The sequence below is a fragment of the Lissotriton helveticus genome, chromosome 5_1, assembly GCF_964261635.1.
Source record: "Lissotriton helveticus chromosome 5_1, aLisHel1.1, whole genome shotgun sequence".
Taxonomy (NCBI): Eukaryota; Metazoa; Chordata; class Amphibia; order Caudata; family Salamandridae; genus Lissotriton; species Lissotriton helveticus.
In genome coordinates, this window is record NC_136065.1 from 1817674272 (window position 1) to 1817691346 (window position 17075).

Below are 17075 nucleotides of genomic sequence, written 5' to 3' on the forward strand. Positions count from 1 at the left end.
TTTCCACACTTCACATAGTAATGAATGTTTAGTTGTTATGATCGTCCTTCCAGTGCCAGTTTAATATAATCCATGTTACCATATATTGTATACCAGTTCATTACTTGATCCCTCGTAATCAACGGGACCGTCCTACAATATGTGAAAGTATCTCTGAAACGTTGCCGGCCAATGCAAGGCACAGGCTAGACCAGCCTGCTTAAATAACCACTCAGTATTATTCTGACAGGCCTGCCAGTGCCAAAGATCTGTGCCCCAAAGTGCTGGTCACCGGAAGACTCTCGCCTAGTCCACTCTACCAGTCCTAAATAGTCTCATCCTGTAATGACCTAAAGGGATGACTGTAACACATTGCATCTTGGCATAGCTCTTCAGTTCACTTCTAATGGCAATTGTACAAAGTAGGTCTGTAACACAGTGTATACGGACACTTCTCTGACCGCCCCACCTTTCAGTCTTTAGCTACAGCCAACTTAGAAAATTGGATCGGGAAATAAGGTAATAAATCATCCACTAAAGGAGTCATCTCTGTTGCCAGTGTAACACATGATAGAAATACGTATCTCTCTCACACTTTCCCATCCATCACAACGCGCTGCATCCTGTAACCGGATACTATTACCTTGCTAGTGATCATACCTTTCATTGAAACACTTCCCACATAGTCTCAAAGCAAACACACTTGCAACCACACTGTGTAGCATGAATAAGCGCTATGTAAATACTATAATGCAATATTATAGTGTATGTCCCATTTTACATGTAGATTTTTACTTGAGTGCGGTCAATAACAAAATGTGGCGTTAATTTTACATTTCCTTCTGAAAAGTGCACTCCTTTGTCCATTGTTGTCAAGTCAAGGACAGAAGACTATACATAGTTTCTTACCACGCTAAAAACAATTGTTTGCCGTTTATCTGTATATTTTATTTTTGGGCTTCAACTGCACGTTAATGGATTGGGTGCTTGAATTATTCTCAACCACTGGCTATCCCTGGGTGCCTTGTACAAGTTCATCGTTTTATCTCACCTTGGCACGTCCGTTTCGGCCCAGCCATATGCAAATCAGTCTTGGCCCTGGTTTAGTAGGAACAGTCCAGCCCGAACTGCCAAGCCAGGCCCTTCCTGAAGCAGAACACAAGCAAAGACTGGTTTCACCGTTATTAGGGCTCAGCAGCTGGGTATAGCTTGGTTCCAGTGCCATTAGTTTATTTTTGGGGCCCTGATTGTCACTTAAACTGATTTGGGCAGACCAGAGTTAACATGGCTGTTGCTACTACCTATGAGGTTTTTTTTCTCATTCATGGATAGCAGAGACCAGTAGTTGAAAACTGGGATAGAACACCAAGGTCCTCATGAGTGGCCCGGTAAATGGGCTCAATTTTTGTCCATACCTAGAGTTACTGATAGTGGATGAGGACAATCCATCCTGTTACAAATTGGACCCTAAGGGGTCCACTTAGAAACGAGGAATCCATAATTCTGGGCCCGCCTCACCTGATAATTTCTGGTTGAAAATCTGGCAGAAAATGATAAATTATCTCCATGTGAGCCTTCATAATTTTGATCAGGCCTATAAATGCTGTTATTAGCCATATCAGAACTAAAAGGCCACTTATGATAGCCTAAGTGCGGTACGTCAAGATTTCAGTTTAACAACACAAGCAACTGTTCAAAGGGGTATTTTTTCAAGCGAGCTTCACTTTGCAGCTCTTAAAGGGATTTTCAAGGGATTGACCAACGAATTCATGTCCTCCGATTACATTTCTGCTCAGATTTGCAATTGTGCTTGGTCAACATTTGCATGGTCAGTAGGGTTATTCATGAACCTACCGATTATTTTTGGACGAACTAGTGAGCTACGGAAAAACTCTTGTACACTTATTGGTCTATTAATATTTCAGCAAGAAGAATCTAGTGATGGCAAATCTGCTGCAGATTCAATTGCTGTTTTAAGTATATTACGGCACTGACTGCTTGGACACTAGTTCATGTCCAAATGCATGTCTGTTACTCTGTGGTAAATGTATTTGAAGCACACCCTTCTTTAATTATGAGAATTGCTACAGACCGCATACTTCTCTTGGCTTCGTATGTTGCATTGGTCTACCAGGGCATGGTTTAACAGCCTCCTCATCCTATCCCGAAGGACATGGTCCAAATGGTGTGATGTGTTCTTCCTCTTTACAGATCGGACTTAAATGCTGGAGGTACCACATCAACATGTTCCCACAGCTGGGCCTCGAGATCTGCTCCTAGTCCCTTCATTTTCAATTGTTTTATTTGTTGTTCAAGGCTTATTATATCCATTACTGTTCCTATCAGGTTTGTTCCAGAGGTTCTAATTTACTGGGTCCAGTTGTCTTTCCTTGGGCTCCGTTTTTCAATTACTCCACCTCCAGTTATCCTTTACATTTATTAGATTAAACTTTAAAGAATCTAGTTGACCAAGTAACCATTCTGTTAAGCTTTGACTGCCTCAACTCGCCTGTGAATACTCATGACAACCTACTCTAAAATGTTTTTCTTTTGAGAAGAGTCCTTCATGAGGATAAGAGATGGCACTGATTTATCTACAGGTGAATCTTTTACTGCGGAAATCTGAATTCACTGCCCTGTAATACTGTGGGGCAAACACTGCATGCTTCATTCAGGATCGTGCCTTTCCATGTGTGTGAAAGATACTTTGAAAATTCTATGGAAAGGCTTCTGCTTTAATATTTCTCTGCCTCTCCCATGGTGGAAGGTGGGATGAGAGTATTTCTTCTAGGCACGCTGTTTTGTCTACCACCAGCAGCCTGTTTGCCCCCTTCGCTCAAGTTCGCTACCTAACAAATGGTATTTCTTTTTTGCAGCATAATGACCCCGGACTTGTTGTGGTGATGGTAAACTTAGCTGTGGTAATTTATTTTGAGTCTGAATTCCTCCCTTTTTGTCAACCGTGCACCGATGTTAGGCTTCTCTTTCTATCTGTTGTAGCCTTCATCTTTTGCTTGGTCCTTTGATTTATTTTCTGCACACCTGTCTAATAATATTACGTTTAAAGGGTATGGTAAGAAGGGATATTAGTCCAATTGTTGTGACCTCTCATACACTCCCACCCCAAGCATATGAAAATGTCCTTACCTCAAGAAAATAAATTGCTGAAAACTCGAGATAACATTTTTGTTAATATGATGACAGGTTGTTGTAGCTAGCCTCTGAAATTCACACCACACTGAGGTGAAAATAAGACATCGAACCTTACACTGCTATGATTTCAATCACTTTTTCTGGCAGGTTTTTGCCAGTTATTGGGCCTTTGAATGTAATGTGTTAATTTAATTAATCTATAGAACCTCATACAAGACAATACTTCATTACCTTGTGCCATTTCACAGTCGGTGGGTCTTGCCCTCAGTAAACCGTGGTCCGCAATGAAAAGGGCACCACATCCATTTTTGGCAAGGTTTTCATGGGTGTTTGGTTAGAGGTTCTGATCATGGGTTGTAATATAATTGGTTATGAGACAACTGCAACTTCTGCCTATGCTTTCTGGCAGGTACTCTTTAGGAGGATCCCAAACTAACTAAAAATACTGCTCCTCTGGTCTGGTCAACATGTTCAAGGCATTTTGTTGGGTCGATTATTACTGGGGACATACAAGCAGACTCGTGGAAATTTTGTTCATTGATTTGTCTGGTTCCTAGACACTCCTATTTGTTAAGGCTTTGTGACTGAATTTCTGATTGTAGAGAGTGCAGAAGGGCGATGTAAACGAATCGTGCCTCACAATACTGATTGTCACGAAACTATGAAGAGCCATCAGCAAGTGTTTTTCGTTCTGAGCTGTCTTTGTTGGTAGCATTCGTTTTGTGGCCTTTTGTTTTAGATGGAACTTATTCACATTGTGTAGAAGAACGTAAACATCGCTCGTGCAACTGCTTAACAGATTTCTAGTAGATTTAAACTGTGTGTTGGGCTCATTCTAGAAAACTACATTCATCACTCTTGTAACTTTGGAATAGATATGGTATGCCTGCTTGTTTAAGTACTGTACCTGTGGTTCATAGCATCCACATTTCAGCCACCCCTCAGCGGGAATCTGAACTGTAATTAGTTGAGTAGCATTGAGATGAGAATGGACTATTTTGCAGTGGAAGCTTTTCTTGTTTCAGATGTGTGAATGGGCAAGAATAAAATATGGCCATGATTTTGTTCATAACCTATTAATTTGGAAGCCTAATAGTCCGTTTTCAACTGGATTTAATTGCTGGTCCTATTGGGTAGTTCAGCTTCAAGTTTTTTGTGCCTGTTCCTTGCAGCTGAGAGTTCAGGACTTGTGCAGTCACAAAATGAATGTTCTTCTCCATAAAGGTATCTTCTAATTGCTCTCTTAAATAATGCAAAACATTGCTTTTTTCAAACTACCAGTTGTTGTTTTAATGACCAATTTGGGATGCAGCTCTTTTTGGAGGAGTTTAGTGAAATCTTGTCATCTCAGAAGGAAAAACGCAATCCTTTTTTCCAAGATTTTTCGATGAGTGATGACCACATAACCCAGAGGTATAAGTTATTGATATGTAGCCAGACACAGCATAACATCATGTACATTTACATAACACACTCACACACCTTGTCCCATACCAAAGGAAATCCTACTTTCTAGACTTATATCCGACCCCATAGCACGGTTTCTGTGTCATAATGGCAAACCAATAAAAGTGTGTTAGTAAAGTGCTTTGTCTGCCCTGTTCTGCTTTCGGTTGGCTGGTTACCACTGGAACAAATTGTTAAAACCGCAAATCTTATGCATAGTTTTGATTAGTTTAATGTTAATTTTCTTTGCAAATAGTCCTTTTCACAGCTTACTGTCTTACTAGGTCTGTCCTACTTGTAAATCCATTTTACTTTTTGGCCAATCAGCAACTATAATAGAACATTCTAATTTGTCTTGTTGGTGGAATGGGGAGCAATATTTAATTGATAGCCAAATTCAAATCGGGGAAACAGAATTGTTTAAGCTTCCAGAATTGTCAGCCTTTTGCTTCGGTGGGGTTAATTTTTGTGATGTGAAAACACACGTCGTCAGCAACCTGTATAAAGATATCTTACCTGGCCAGCCCTTTGCTCTTGTAGGCCTTGACAATTTCCAGCTTGGGTATTTAAAGATACGAGCACCTTCCATATTTGGACCCCAGTACTATGAGGTGAATATTATAATCAGCATTTCGGGCTTAGTTCGGAACGCCTGCCTCTTACAGCATGTGATTAATATTTAAAGCATGCCATTATATAGCAGCAATGGAATTAGTGTATTTTTTTACTCTAGCTGTTTTAACATTATCGAGCCCTGGGAGTTTGCAATGCAAGGCGTTCACTTCCTGTTGGTGTTTCGTTTTTAGCCATGCTGACTGTATTGTTGCCCAATGCTGGCCTTGTGAGGGCAAGGGGACAGGCATACCCATGTAAGCTGTGAGAATGACTCGTTTGGTTCACTAGCTTTATGGTCTCTGCACTCCAAGGCAATATTTCTAACCACTCTAAACCTTACTGTGCAATGTGAGTTGATGCTAAGTTGATGCTGAGTACTCTTTCTGTGTATTCCTGTTCCAGGAAGGAAAGATCCGATTCCAATTGTCCTCAAATATGACGTCATGGGCATGGGTCGCATGGAGATGGAGGTAAGCAGAGAACAGTTACAGTGCTTTACAACACTATTTATTTTGTTAGCTTTATTTTAGTATTGCCATACCCACTTTTGAGGTTATCATATTTTTGACTTCACCAATTGCTAGTTTTGTGTTCATATTTCTTAATATGCTACTAGTTCTTTTTTTGCTGATCTTTCTACCTTAAACAAGATAAAAGGCTTTCATAAATGCATTTTAGGGAAGAAATTGTGCTAGGGTCTCGGCTAGAGCAATAGCATAATATAGTATTTCCTTTTTTTAACTGAATACATTCCCTGGTTTCAGGATTCTGTAGCACTGCTTTTTGCCTCAACTCTTTGGGTGTGTGCAAACATGAATTCTGAACTCAGTGGGGTTCTACTGCTGTGAGACAAAGGAGACTCATTTTCATCACATCATATGAGGGTCTTTCAACAACAGAACCCTATTGCATTCTTTTTTCTGCAGCTTCGAGAACTTTGTCGTTTTGCATTTTGGGTGTAGCATCTTTTTGTCATTTCCCCCTCTTTTCTGCCTGGTTAAGGTAGCTTTTTTCAAGTGAGGGGTCAGGGTCCTTAGGAGCAGACTTGGTGTTTTCTCCAAGGCTCCGGGCTGTGGTGGTTACCTTTTGAGGCCATGGTTCAACCATTCATGAAATGCACTGGCTGTGGTGGTGTTAAATGTCAAATTTAGCTAGGCTCTGTCTGTGTTGTCTTCCTTTATAATATTCCAAAGATTATTGTAAGGCTTGCATGTGTTTAAGTACTCTTGAAGAAAGGGAGTGCCATGCCTGACCATGCAGACATGGTATTTCACAGTAAAGTGAACAAAACAAAGACATGTAAAAATGCAAGGAGCAAATTATTTTTATCTCATCAAGGTTCCCAAGTCGACTTTTATGGTGTCCGCACCTACATCTGTATCAACTTTATCGGACATCTACATCATTATCATTTCCACCAGAGTAGTTGAAAGGAAAATCAGTGCACTGTCTCAAGCGACCATGAACGCTACAAGATCAACTGCTTAACTGTGGGGAGGTATGACCAATTTTTGTGTCGGGTTGTACAACGGTTCTCTACAGACCAGAGATAGGAGCTCTTCGAGGAATTAGTGTTCAACCAAGGTAGTCATGCTGTGACAGATGTTACCAGTTTCTCAGCGTAGGTCTTTTGCCATGGCATTTTGATGCGTTGTTCCTCACAGTGCAAATTGACTGCTTTAAAGTTGATGTACAGAAAAAAATGTTGGACTTACTGTTTAAAGGCTATACTGTCTTCAGTCCCCAGAGCAATGATGAAATATGCTGGGTGAAAGCAGAGGCAAATATTCTGAAAGCATGTGTGGAAAAAACACATTTTAGGTTTTCAGACATTAGTTCATCTACAGAGATGATAGCTTTGAGAGGAGCGAGAGGCCAGCAACCATATGTATTTGTGGGAATGCAGATGCTACAACCAAACATTAACTTCCTAAATCACACTCTATTTGCTGGCAGATCACTGCTAATAATCTGGAAGAGTGGGGAAAAACGAAGACCTGCAGATGTTGAGTCTTTTTTTGGCGAGTTTGGAGGCAGCCCCTGGTTACTGGGTAGTGTCCTGCAACAGTATTGATGGGTTTCACGATTGTGCCAATGTCACCAATACTGTTAAACTCCAATTGGAGAGCCAAGTGACTTTGGACACACATCTCCACTAGAGGTGAGGTGAAGCAATACAAGATTTACTCTAGATGGTGGGGAGGTTAGAATCTTAGATACAATAGGGCAATAAATAACAAACCTTATACTTGATGTGTAGTAAGTACTCCTATCTTAAAAGAAAATTGCTTCCAAACATTTGAATTAAAAGAGCTATGAAACCTATGAAGCACCATGAAAACTAGAAGATGCTAGCAGTTTTTGCAACTGAAATATAATCCCACAAGTTTTTAGTGTTTACACGGTACACACTAGCTATTTAAATAACATTGCTGCATTTAGCCAGTGTTCTCCTATCAGATGCAATTTGTGAACCAGCTATCTTTGTAGCATATTGGTTTCACTGCATTGTTTCTAAACGTGGTCTTGGCCAATGGTACATAGGTGTCATACAAAGAAGTAAAGTGTATATATTTGCTATGAGTTCAAGTTCATGTATTTATAAAGCGCACTACTCACCCAGAGGGTCTCAAGGCGCTGGAGGGAGGGGTTTATGGTTTATCGAATAGCCATGTTTTCAGTTCTTTTCTGAAGGAGATGTGATTCTAAGTAAGGCGGAGGTGGGTGGGGAGTGAGTTCCAGGTCTTGGCAGCCAGGAAGGAGAAGGATCTGCCACCCATGGTGGTTTTTCGGATGCGCGGGACTGCGGCGAGGGCTTGGTTGGATGATCTTAGTTGTCGGGTGGGATAGTAGGACAGTCGGGTGTTGAGGCATTCGGGTCCAAGATTATAAAGGGCCTTGTGTGCGTGGGTAAGAAGGCGGAAAGTAATTCTTTTGTTGACGGGAAGCCAGTGGAGGTTTTTTAAGTGACCTGTGATGTGCTCTTGGCGCGGGATGTCTAATATGAGTCTCGCTGATGCGTTTTGGATGCGCTGGAGTTTTTTCTGCAATTTTGTTGTAATTCCGGCGTAGAGTGTGTTGCCATAGTCCAGTCGACTCGTGACCAGTGAATGGGTGACAGTCTTTCTTGTTTCGAGGGGGATCCAGCGGAAGATCTTTTTGAGAATGCGAAGGACGTTGAAGCAGGAGGACGATACGGCGTTGACTTGTCTAGACATTGAGAGGGAGGAGTCTAGAATGAAGCCAAGGTTACGTGCATGGTCTGTGCGTGTGGGCGCAGATCCCAAAGCGGAAGGCCACCAGGAGTCGTCCCAAGCTGAGGGGGAGGATCCTAGGATGAGCACCTCCGTTTTGTCTGAGTTGAGTTTTAAGCGACTCTGTTTCATCCATTCGGCTACTTCTTTTATACCTTCGTGAAGGTTGTTTTTGGCGGTGTTGGGGTCTTTGGTGAGGGAAAGGATTAGCTGGGTGTCGTCGGCGTAGGAGATGATGTTGAGGTTGTGTTGACGTGCGATGGATGCGAGGGGACTCATGTACACGTTGAAGAGGGTGGGACTGAGTGAGGAGCCTTGAGGTACGCCGCAGATGACTTCGGTGGGCTCTGAGTAGAAAGGGGGGAGTCGGACTCTTTGGGTTCTCCCGGCAAGGAACGAGATGATCCAGTCCAAGGCTTTTCCTTGTATGCCGATGTTGTTGAAGTGTTGTATGAGGGTGTTGTGACAGACAGTGTCGAAGGTGGCGGAGAGGTCGAGTAGGATGAGGGCCACTGTTTCACCGCTGTCCAGGAGTGCTCGGATGTCGTCGGTCGCCGCAATGAGGGCGGTTTCGGTGCTTTGTTTGGCTCGAAAGCCGTTCTGTGAGGGATCCAGGGAGTTGTTGGATTCAAGGAAGGCTGCGAGTTGGCTATTGGCGGCTTTCTCGATGACCTTGGCCGGGAAAGGGAGGAGGGAAATGGGTCGGTAGTTTTTCAGATCTGAGGGGTCTGCTGTTGGTTTTTTCAGAAGGGCGCTGAGTTCGGCGTGTTTCCATATTTCTGGAAAGGTGGCGGAGTTGAAGGAGCAGTTGGATGACATCGCGGAGTTGGGGAGCGATGATGGAGTCAGCTTTGTTGAAGATGTAGTGGGGACAGGGGTCAGAAGGTGAGCCAGAGTGGATTGAGTTCATGAGGCGAATGGTGTCTTCAATGGTGATTGGGTTCCAGGAGTTGAGGTAGTTAGTTGGAGGGGTGGGATCTGCAGGGGGTGGGGTGAGTTGGTCATTGGGAGAATTCTTGAAGCTGTTGTGGATGTCGGCAATTTTGTTGTAGAAGAATCGCAGAGGTCTTGGGAGTTAGTGATGTCGTTGGATGCTGCGGGAGGGCTGGTGAATTCTTTGATATTGAAGAGTTCCTTGCTGTTATGAGAATTGTTGTCGAGACGGTCCTTAAATGCTGATTTCTTGGCGGATCGAATCAGTTGGTGGTGTTTGCGGGTGGCTGTCGTGAGGGAGGCCATGTTGTCTGAGGTTGGTTCTTTTCTCCAATTCTTCTCCAGGGTGCGGCATGTCTTCTTGGATTTTTTAAGGTCATCATTGAACCAGGGAGCTTTTTTGCTGGATGATTTCGGCTGGTGTTTTTTCAGGGGTGCTAGTTCGTCCGCACTGTGGGTAATCCATTGCCTGAGGTTGGTGGCCGCTAGGTCTGGGTCCGTTGCTAGGGTGGGAGTGTTTTGACTGAGTGATGCGAGGAGTTGGTCGGTGGTGATTTTGTTCCATTTTCTTCGGGGAATGGGTTGTGGACGGTTGTGGGTCAGGGTTGTTTTTTAGCTGAAGTGAACACAGCTGTGATCCGTCCAGTGGAGAGCTGTAGTGTGATCGAAAGAGATGTGCTTGCTGGAGGTGAAGATAGGGTCGAGCGTGTGTCCGGCTATGTGAGTGGGGGTGTCAACAAGTTGTTTGAGTCCGAGATTGGACAGGTTGTCCAGAAGGGTGGTGGTGGTGTTGTCGAGAATGTTGTCAAGGTGGTAGTTGAGGTCTCCTAGAAGAATGTAGTTCTCGGAGGCGAGGGCGTGCGGGCTGACGAAGTCAGCGATGTCGTCGCTGAATTGAGATCGGGTGCCTGGGGGCCTGTAAATGAGGGTTCCTCTAAGTGTGGTCCTGGGGTCGGTGTGGATCTGAAAGTGGAGGTGTTCGGCGGTTGCAAGATTGACGTCAGAGCTGGTTGTAATTTTGATGGTGTTTCTATGGACGATGGCGATGCCTCCTCCAGTTTGATCGGTGCGGTCTTTTCGAATGATCTTGTAAGTGTCCGGTATGGCTATGGCGATGTCGGGGGCAGAAGATGCGTTCATCCATGTTTCAGTAAGGAAGGCGATGTCAGGTGACGCAGTGTCAATTAGGTCCCAGAGTTCGGTTGCATGTCTGTGGACCGAGCGGGTGTTCAGTAGGATGCACTTCAAGTTGTTGGGTTCGGAGCTGTGTGTGGAGGAAGTGTGTTTGGTGAGGGTCCTGAAGCAGTTGAACTTACAGGAGAGGCAGGAGAATGGGCCGTGGGTACGTCCAGGGGTAGCTTCGCAGCATAGTGGAGTGCGTCCGGGGTTGAGAGTGAGGAGAGTTGCGGCATCATATGTGAGTCTAGTGGGTTGGGAGCGGCGGGGACCAGGGGGACAGGCGCTGGGCGCGGTCCAGGCGCGGACGGGCGTAGACGGGCTTACCTTTGGCGCACCTTCGGCGCGGCCGTAGCGCGTGGACGCTGCACGTTGGGACATCTGACATAAATGGAGAGTGGAGGGGGCGGAGCGTGGGAGGGTCAGCTGGGAGGCGGGATCTAGGTGCAGGGAGGGTCTGCAAGGGGTCCAACAAAATGGCTGCACAGTAAACAGACTAATCAGCAAAGCTCCGACAACAATCTCGAGGTGCACAACAATAAAAGCGCTAGCAGAAACAAATGCGAGGCAAGTAGCGTTATTGAGCGCTGCGTGAAATAATTAATTAAAGCAGTTGCAGAGGCACTAAAGCGCACAGGTCACGAGCGCTGCACAGTCAATTATAAGAATAGTGCCTGGAGTACAAATGAGCACAGGACACGAGCGCTGCACAGACTCAATTAAAGTGCCAGGAGTCCAAATGAGCACCGTTCTCGAGCGCTGCACAATATCAGTCACGCATACGATACCAGCAGGAGGGGGTATGATAGCCCTACTCTCTGCCACTAGGTGGAAAATATATAACTCTGTAAAAATGGAGAACTGGAAGGTCCAGCTCAACAAGTGCTAAAAATAAATCCCGTATTCAAAGACTCACCATCCAAACATCAAGGGTTGCACCGAAGTCAAGAAAATATGTTTTAGGTTTCTAAGAGTCTTTGGTCAGTAAATGGGGCTACACAGTCTATTTAAACAGCAGGTAAGGACACAACTGGTCCCAATATTTTTTAAATGGGGGCAGATATAGAAGTGGACCAACGACCATTGTGACAATCCAAGGGGATACAAAGCTTGAAGGGCACTTTATTGTTAATATTACCTGAATTAAAGAATATCTAGTGGAGCATGCATACATTGGACTCAAAGGCTTGAGGAGTCCCATTGAGAAACTCCACTTTAGGGGTAGAGACCCTAAGGGTTTGGAAGATGGTTAAATTAGTTCCACAATCATGATATCATACCGCCCCTCCAATTGCAGTGGCTTTAAAAATAAGTCTTCTTTCACCCTCTGGAACTACAAGAGGGCAGGCAGTGGCACCTTGAGGGGCACTGAATGGTTCGGGAACAGTGTAGACTCACCTTAGATAGGAGCAGTAAAACGTCTCTAGCTGCATGACCCAGTTGACGCATTGTTTGTGTGTTGTCTTTGCCCAAAGATCATGAATCTTGAATTATCTATGTGTTCCTTGATGTGTTCTCAATGCATGTGTGAGCCATTTTGGCCATGTGCAGATCTTCCAGGTGGCTAGATGTGTGCTCCTTTCCTTGGGTGGTAGAGCAGCAAGTCGTCTTGCACTCTGCTCAAATTAGCAAGTTGTCAGAGGAATCCAGGCCTGACGCGAGAAGCAAATGTTCTGACCTTAACAAACATCTGTCAATTACTTGTGTAGGGTCTCCTTTCATTCTAGATGCACATTTGGGATGCATGAGCCAAACAAATTTCTCGTTTCTTCTGTGTAGGACTACTCTCAATCATATGTCTATTCTGGAGAAGTGCATCCTTATCTTTGGTTTTAGGGATCCTAATCAGGATTTGAATTGCACTCTTTAAGACCGGTGCAGCCAGTATTTAGTTAGGCAACAGCTAGCAACCCAAAATAAGGGACGATATGACTGAACATTGGAAGCCTACGGTTTTAGAGTAGAAGAGATTGGGACACACTTTTTATTTCTTCAGGTATCTTCAGACTTTTAATGTGTTCCTGTAGATACACATGCTCTGCATACTCCTTCCATCTAGTATTAGGCTCAAACATTACAACTTGTATTTATTCAAAGACTTTTCGTGTCACAGGATGTGCTCTGACTTAGTCCTCAATGCACATGGCCACCAACTTCACCCTAGATGGTTTTTCCTCCGCAGTCTTGTTTAGATGTGTTCAGTAAAGGATTCAGAGGCCCATGTGTAGCCTTGCGTCTTTTTCCATCCTAGCTGCTCTGTCCTCCAAGACTGAAAACTAGGTTTGCAATCACCTCGCAGTTTGCGCCTTTTCTTCCAGCTGATAAACCACTCAACCTTCTCCGCCAACGATGGCTGCCCTACTTTGAGCTCCCAGAATCAGACCTACCCTGAACGGTCGAGACATCTTTCAGATTTTCAGAGCATAGCTCCGCGGAATCCGTAAAGAAGGGAGTTGATAAAACGCACACCTTTGCAGTTTTACCCAACGCAAAACATCTTTGATTAGACCTGACCACAGCAAAGCGTACTGTGAATTCTACCACACTTTTTGTTGTGAAAAAGACCGAGGTAACAAAGGGAAAGGCGTTTGGTGTATAGGAAGATGCAGCAGCAATCTTCCTTGAAGACCACTTGCAGTTTCAGGCAAAACAATCTAATCAGCCTAGAGGAGGGCTAGGCAAGCTCCTCCAAGGTCCTAACGATTCAACTGCTGTCCAAGTGTTTCCACAGTCCTCTGCGTCGAAACCAGCAGGGCCCCTCATCAAAGAACAATGTTAGGGGTTTGACTATGATAGCAATGTAACTCGACTCCGTAGGCAAAAGATGGCGGCGTCAGGCTAGACGCTGTTAGCAACTGCTGACCAGAGCTGCGGGGGATGCCGCTACACTAACATGAAAACAAGAGAAAGCCGAGGGGATTAATCATACAGAATAAGATGCGGTGCTTGGATCCTGTGCCACGGCTGACAACCGAGGGAGACTGCTCAAGGAACGTACCCGCAGACCGTCCGATTCCAGTGAAGGCGACGCTCTCTCTCCTCGCCTCGGTAATCGGCTACTCAGTACTGCGGCTGCTAGCCGGCAGCCGCCCAACAGCAGAGGATCACTGGGCTTCACGGCGGCGGAACTTCGCTGGACCCTCAAGCTTGAATTTAGAAGCAGAGAAGCAATCCACGGAGCACTCCGCTTACACCGCTTACACCGCCTACCCCAGCAGCACGCAGTGTTCACATTGCTTACAGGGTATAATGGCCCCGAAAAACGCAGCGGCCGTCGCCTCTGCAGCTGCCAAGACAAGGGCAGCGCGACAGGCAATACGAGATCAAGAAGCTGGAGCCAGGCGTGGTACTACTCGGGGTGAGCAGCATGAAAGCACAGCGGAAACAGTAACTGATAAAACACCCACTCGAAGAACAGTCTCAAACAAAACTCCAGCTGTCCCTTTACCCACAAAGCCCGCAACAGTGATCACTATGCTGCAACGTGCAGCCGGCCAGAAACACATGTCAAAATCACTTCAACTTCAACAAACCAATCAAGTTCAGCTTCCCCCCGTATCCATTGAAGATGGGACTAGTTTACTAACCGAAAAGGCTGTGGAAGGCAATGGTAAGAAGAATCCGGAAAACACAGCTGGAAGCAGCCCCGAGGGGACAGATGAAGCGAACTTAACCAAGACAAGTAATGAGCAGCACGCATCAGACCCAGCAGGGCTACCTGAACAAACTGAAGGGCTTACAACTGATTTATTAACCAAGGGAACTGGTCCGCCATCAATGAAGGTAAGCCAGGCACTTCAAAATGTACCTGCCTCTCTTGATGTACTAGCTCTAAAAAATCAGGGGGCTTGTGACATTGTTGGTGATTCGGTAGGGCAAATAAGCACACCTGCTGCAACTTCTGACATTGTGGACGAAACTGTGGATAATGGGGACGATCATAATCATATTACTATTATCGAGACTGCTGGGTCATCCAAGAGCTATACTTTACCTGATAACGAGAGCAATAGCAATAGCAGAGAAAGTACTAATGTCCCTCAGAAGTACGCAGAAGGGGCTGTTCATAGGTTGAGAGAGCCTGCACAGGAAGCTGCAGAGACCATAGAATCTGTAGAGGTTGCAAAACTTCTAGCAACCCAAGAAATTACGATGAGTGGCAATGAGCTGGGAAATGATGATCATCCATTAGACTCTAATGCGGTAATGGAAGCTGATAGAGATATAACTGATTTTTTCTCCTTCTCAGAAGACATTAGTTGGTCCGAGTATACTGATGAACTTGAAGAATTAGATGAAGGTGAAAATGATATAGACACTAATATAGACACTAATCTAAGTTCAGAATCAGACCATAATCCTCCAAAAGAACAACGCGAAAGAAGAAGAAGAACTATACTAAAAAAAAGAAAGTTGCGCATCACGGAGCCAATGAGTTGTCTTGGGACTATACCCCAACTGTTTTGACCCTTAACCAGCCTCAGATCCCGGCCACAAAATCACTATCTTTAGCTGCAGAACAGACCCCAAATAGAGAACAAACTGGGTCTCCAGAAGCTACACTGACACAAGTGATGGAAACAGTTCTACAGGCCATAGCTTCTCATCGGGAGGAGACATCAAAAGATAGTCGTAAAGCTCGAGCTGGCCTGCAGAAGGTCCAGACCGTGGTTCGCAAGCTCTCAAAGACAATGGGTGCTTTCACTGAAAGACTAAATGACATTGAAGATCGGATTGTCATAAATGAAACAGAAGCAGCTGCTGCAAATGAACGAATCGAAGCAAATGAAACACAGCTTCAGGATATCAGGTGGAAGCTTGAAGATTATGAAAACCGACTCCGTAGAAACAACTTACGAGTTCTTGGGGTACCGGAGAAAATGGAGGGTGAAGACTGTCGTTCTTTCATTATTCAATTATTTCGTGATACCCTTCCTGAACTTAACACATGGGATTGGAGTTACGAAGTGCAGCGAGCTCATAGGCTTCCTATATCTATAAAAGCTGCAACCACCACAAGCAAATATCCACGAGCAATTCTTGTATATTTTGGGAACTTCTTGCTGCGACAAGCCATATCAGAGAAAGCTACACCTGATAAGCACCGGAGCAAAGACGACATATCCTATTTTGTACGCCCTGATTTCTGTCATTGGACAGTTGAAAGAAGATGGCGTCTCAGACAACTTATCAAGCCCTTCCAGGAAAAAAAGGCTGTGGTATATTTGAACAACCCAGCAAAACTAAAAATAATCTACAAGGGCCAAACTAACTTTTTTACATCCGAGATCAAGGCCAAAGAGTACCTAGAGAGCCTATGAAAGCTCATAGAAAGCATAATCAGTCAATGATATAGGGATATTTCTGGAGTAATGTGATGTCTCTTTGACTCGTTTGGTTCTATTAATTGTTCTATTAATTGTATAAGATCTACCTAATTTATCACTTATGGTGTTATCCCCTCTCATTTATACTATACTTTTATTATATTCTCTCTATTTTTCACTTCTTCTCATATCGCTTTAGTATAAGTCACTGATTGCATGCCTCGTGAGCTCTGGTTGGAATATGCTAATCCATCATCACAGACTCTTATGGAGTCTTTTTGCTCTATTTGGGAGGTCAGGGTAGGGGTAGGGGGGCGAGGACTGTGGAGGGAGGGGGTGGGAACCAGGGTGTGCAGGGTGAGAGGGGGGGGGAGGGAGGGGGAAAACAAAAAATGAGCAAGTTCGTAACTACTAAAGGAACTAAAGGAACTATGTCAGATAAGCACCACGTAAAACATAAAATAAACAAATGGGAAAGTTGAACATTGGCAGTTGGAATGTGTCAGGACTCAATGACAGAGGAAAGAGGGCTCAATTATCGCAAGTAATGTCCCATAGCTCCTGGGATATTATCTGTTTACAAGAAACTCACATTCCAATAGGAGAGATTAATCAGTTAAAAATACCAGGCTATAACTTATTAGCTACAACAAAACAAACCACAAAAACTAGAGGTGTTTCAATACTAGCAAGAACATGGTTAGGTGCCCCAATACGGAAAAAAGCCGATATCCATGGAAGATGGGTCATTGTTCAGTTAGCTTTAGGCGTAACCATCTGCTCTATTTACGGGCCAAATCTTGATGACCCTACACTATACATTGAACTAGAAATAGAATTAGCACTTTGGCCAAGAACTTTAATTCTTTGTGGAGATTTTAATTTAACATTTAGCCAACCTCAGTCTCAGCAGGGTCATTATAAGTACTCTGGCCGGAAGCCAAAGATATACAGAGCAGTGGTAAATTTAGTTCAGAGCCACAATCTTCAAGATATATGGACTTTAAACAACAGTAGAGATCCAGGATACACCTATTTTTCGTACCCTCACAAAAAATATGTCCGTATTGATTATATCTTTGTAACTGCAGATATTGCTCAGAACTCCCTTGTCTTCAAAGATCCCAAGACAATATCTGACCACAACGCTATTAACGCTATAGTAGAAATACCGGGATTCAATAGGGAATAC

At 44.2% G+C, this 17075-nt stretch overlaps 1 protein-coding gene across 3 annotated transcripts in view; it reads left to right on the plus strand.

The window, feature by feature from the left end:
• The window catches only part of GPATCH8 (G-patch domain containing 8), a 480524-nt gene that overhangs the window by 252591 nt on the left and 210858 nt on the right, over window positions 1-17075 (plus strand). For 2 of the 3 annotated variants that reach the window (XM_078645162.1, XM_078645163.1), the window contains one exon: window positions 5596-5663. In XM_078645162.1, coding sequence (XP_078501288.1) covers window positions 5596-5663 — 68 coding nt within the window. Of the gene's footprint in view, window positions 1-2855; window positions 2901-5595; window positions 5664-17075 lie in introns of all 3 variants that reach the window. The other variant, XM_078645164.1, reaches the window with a different exon arrangement.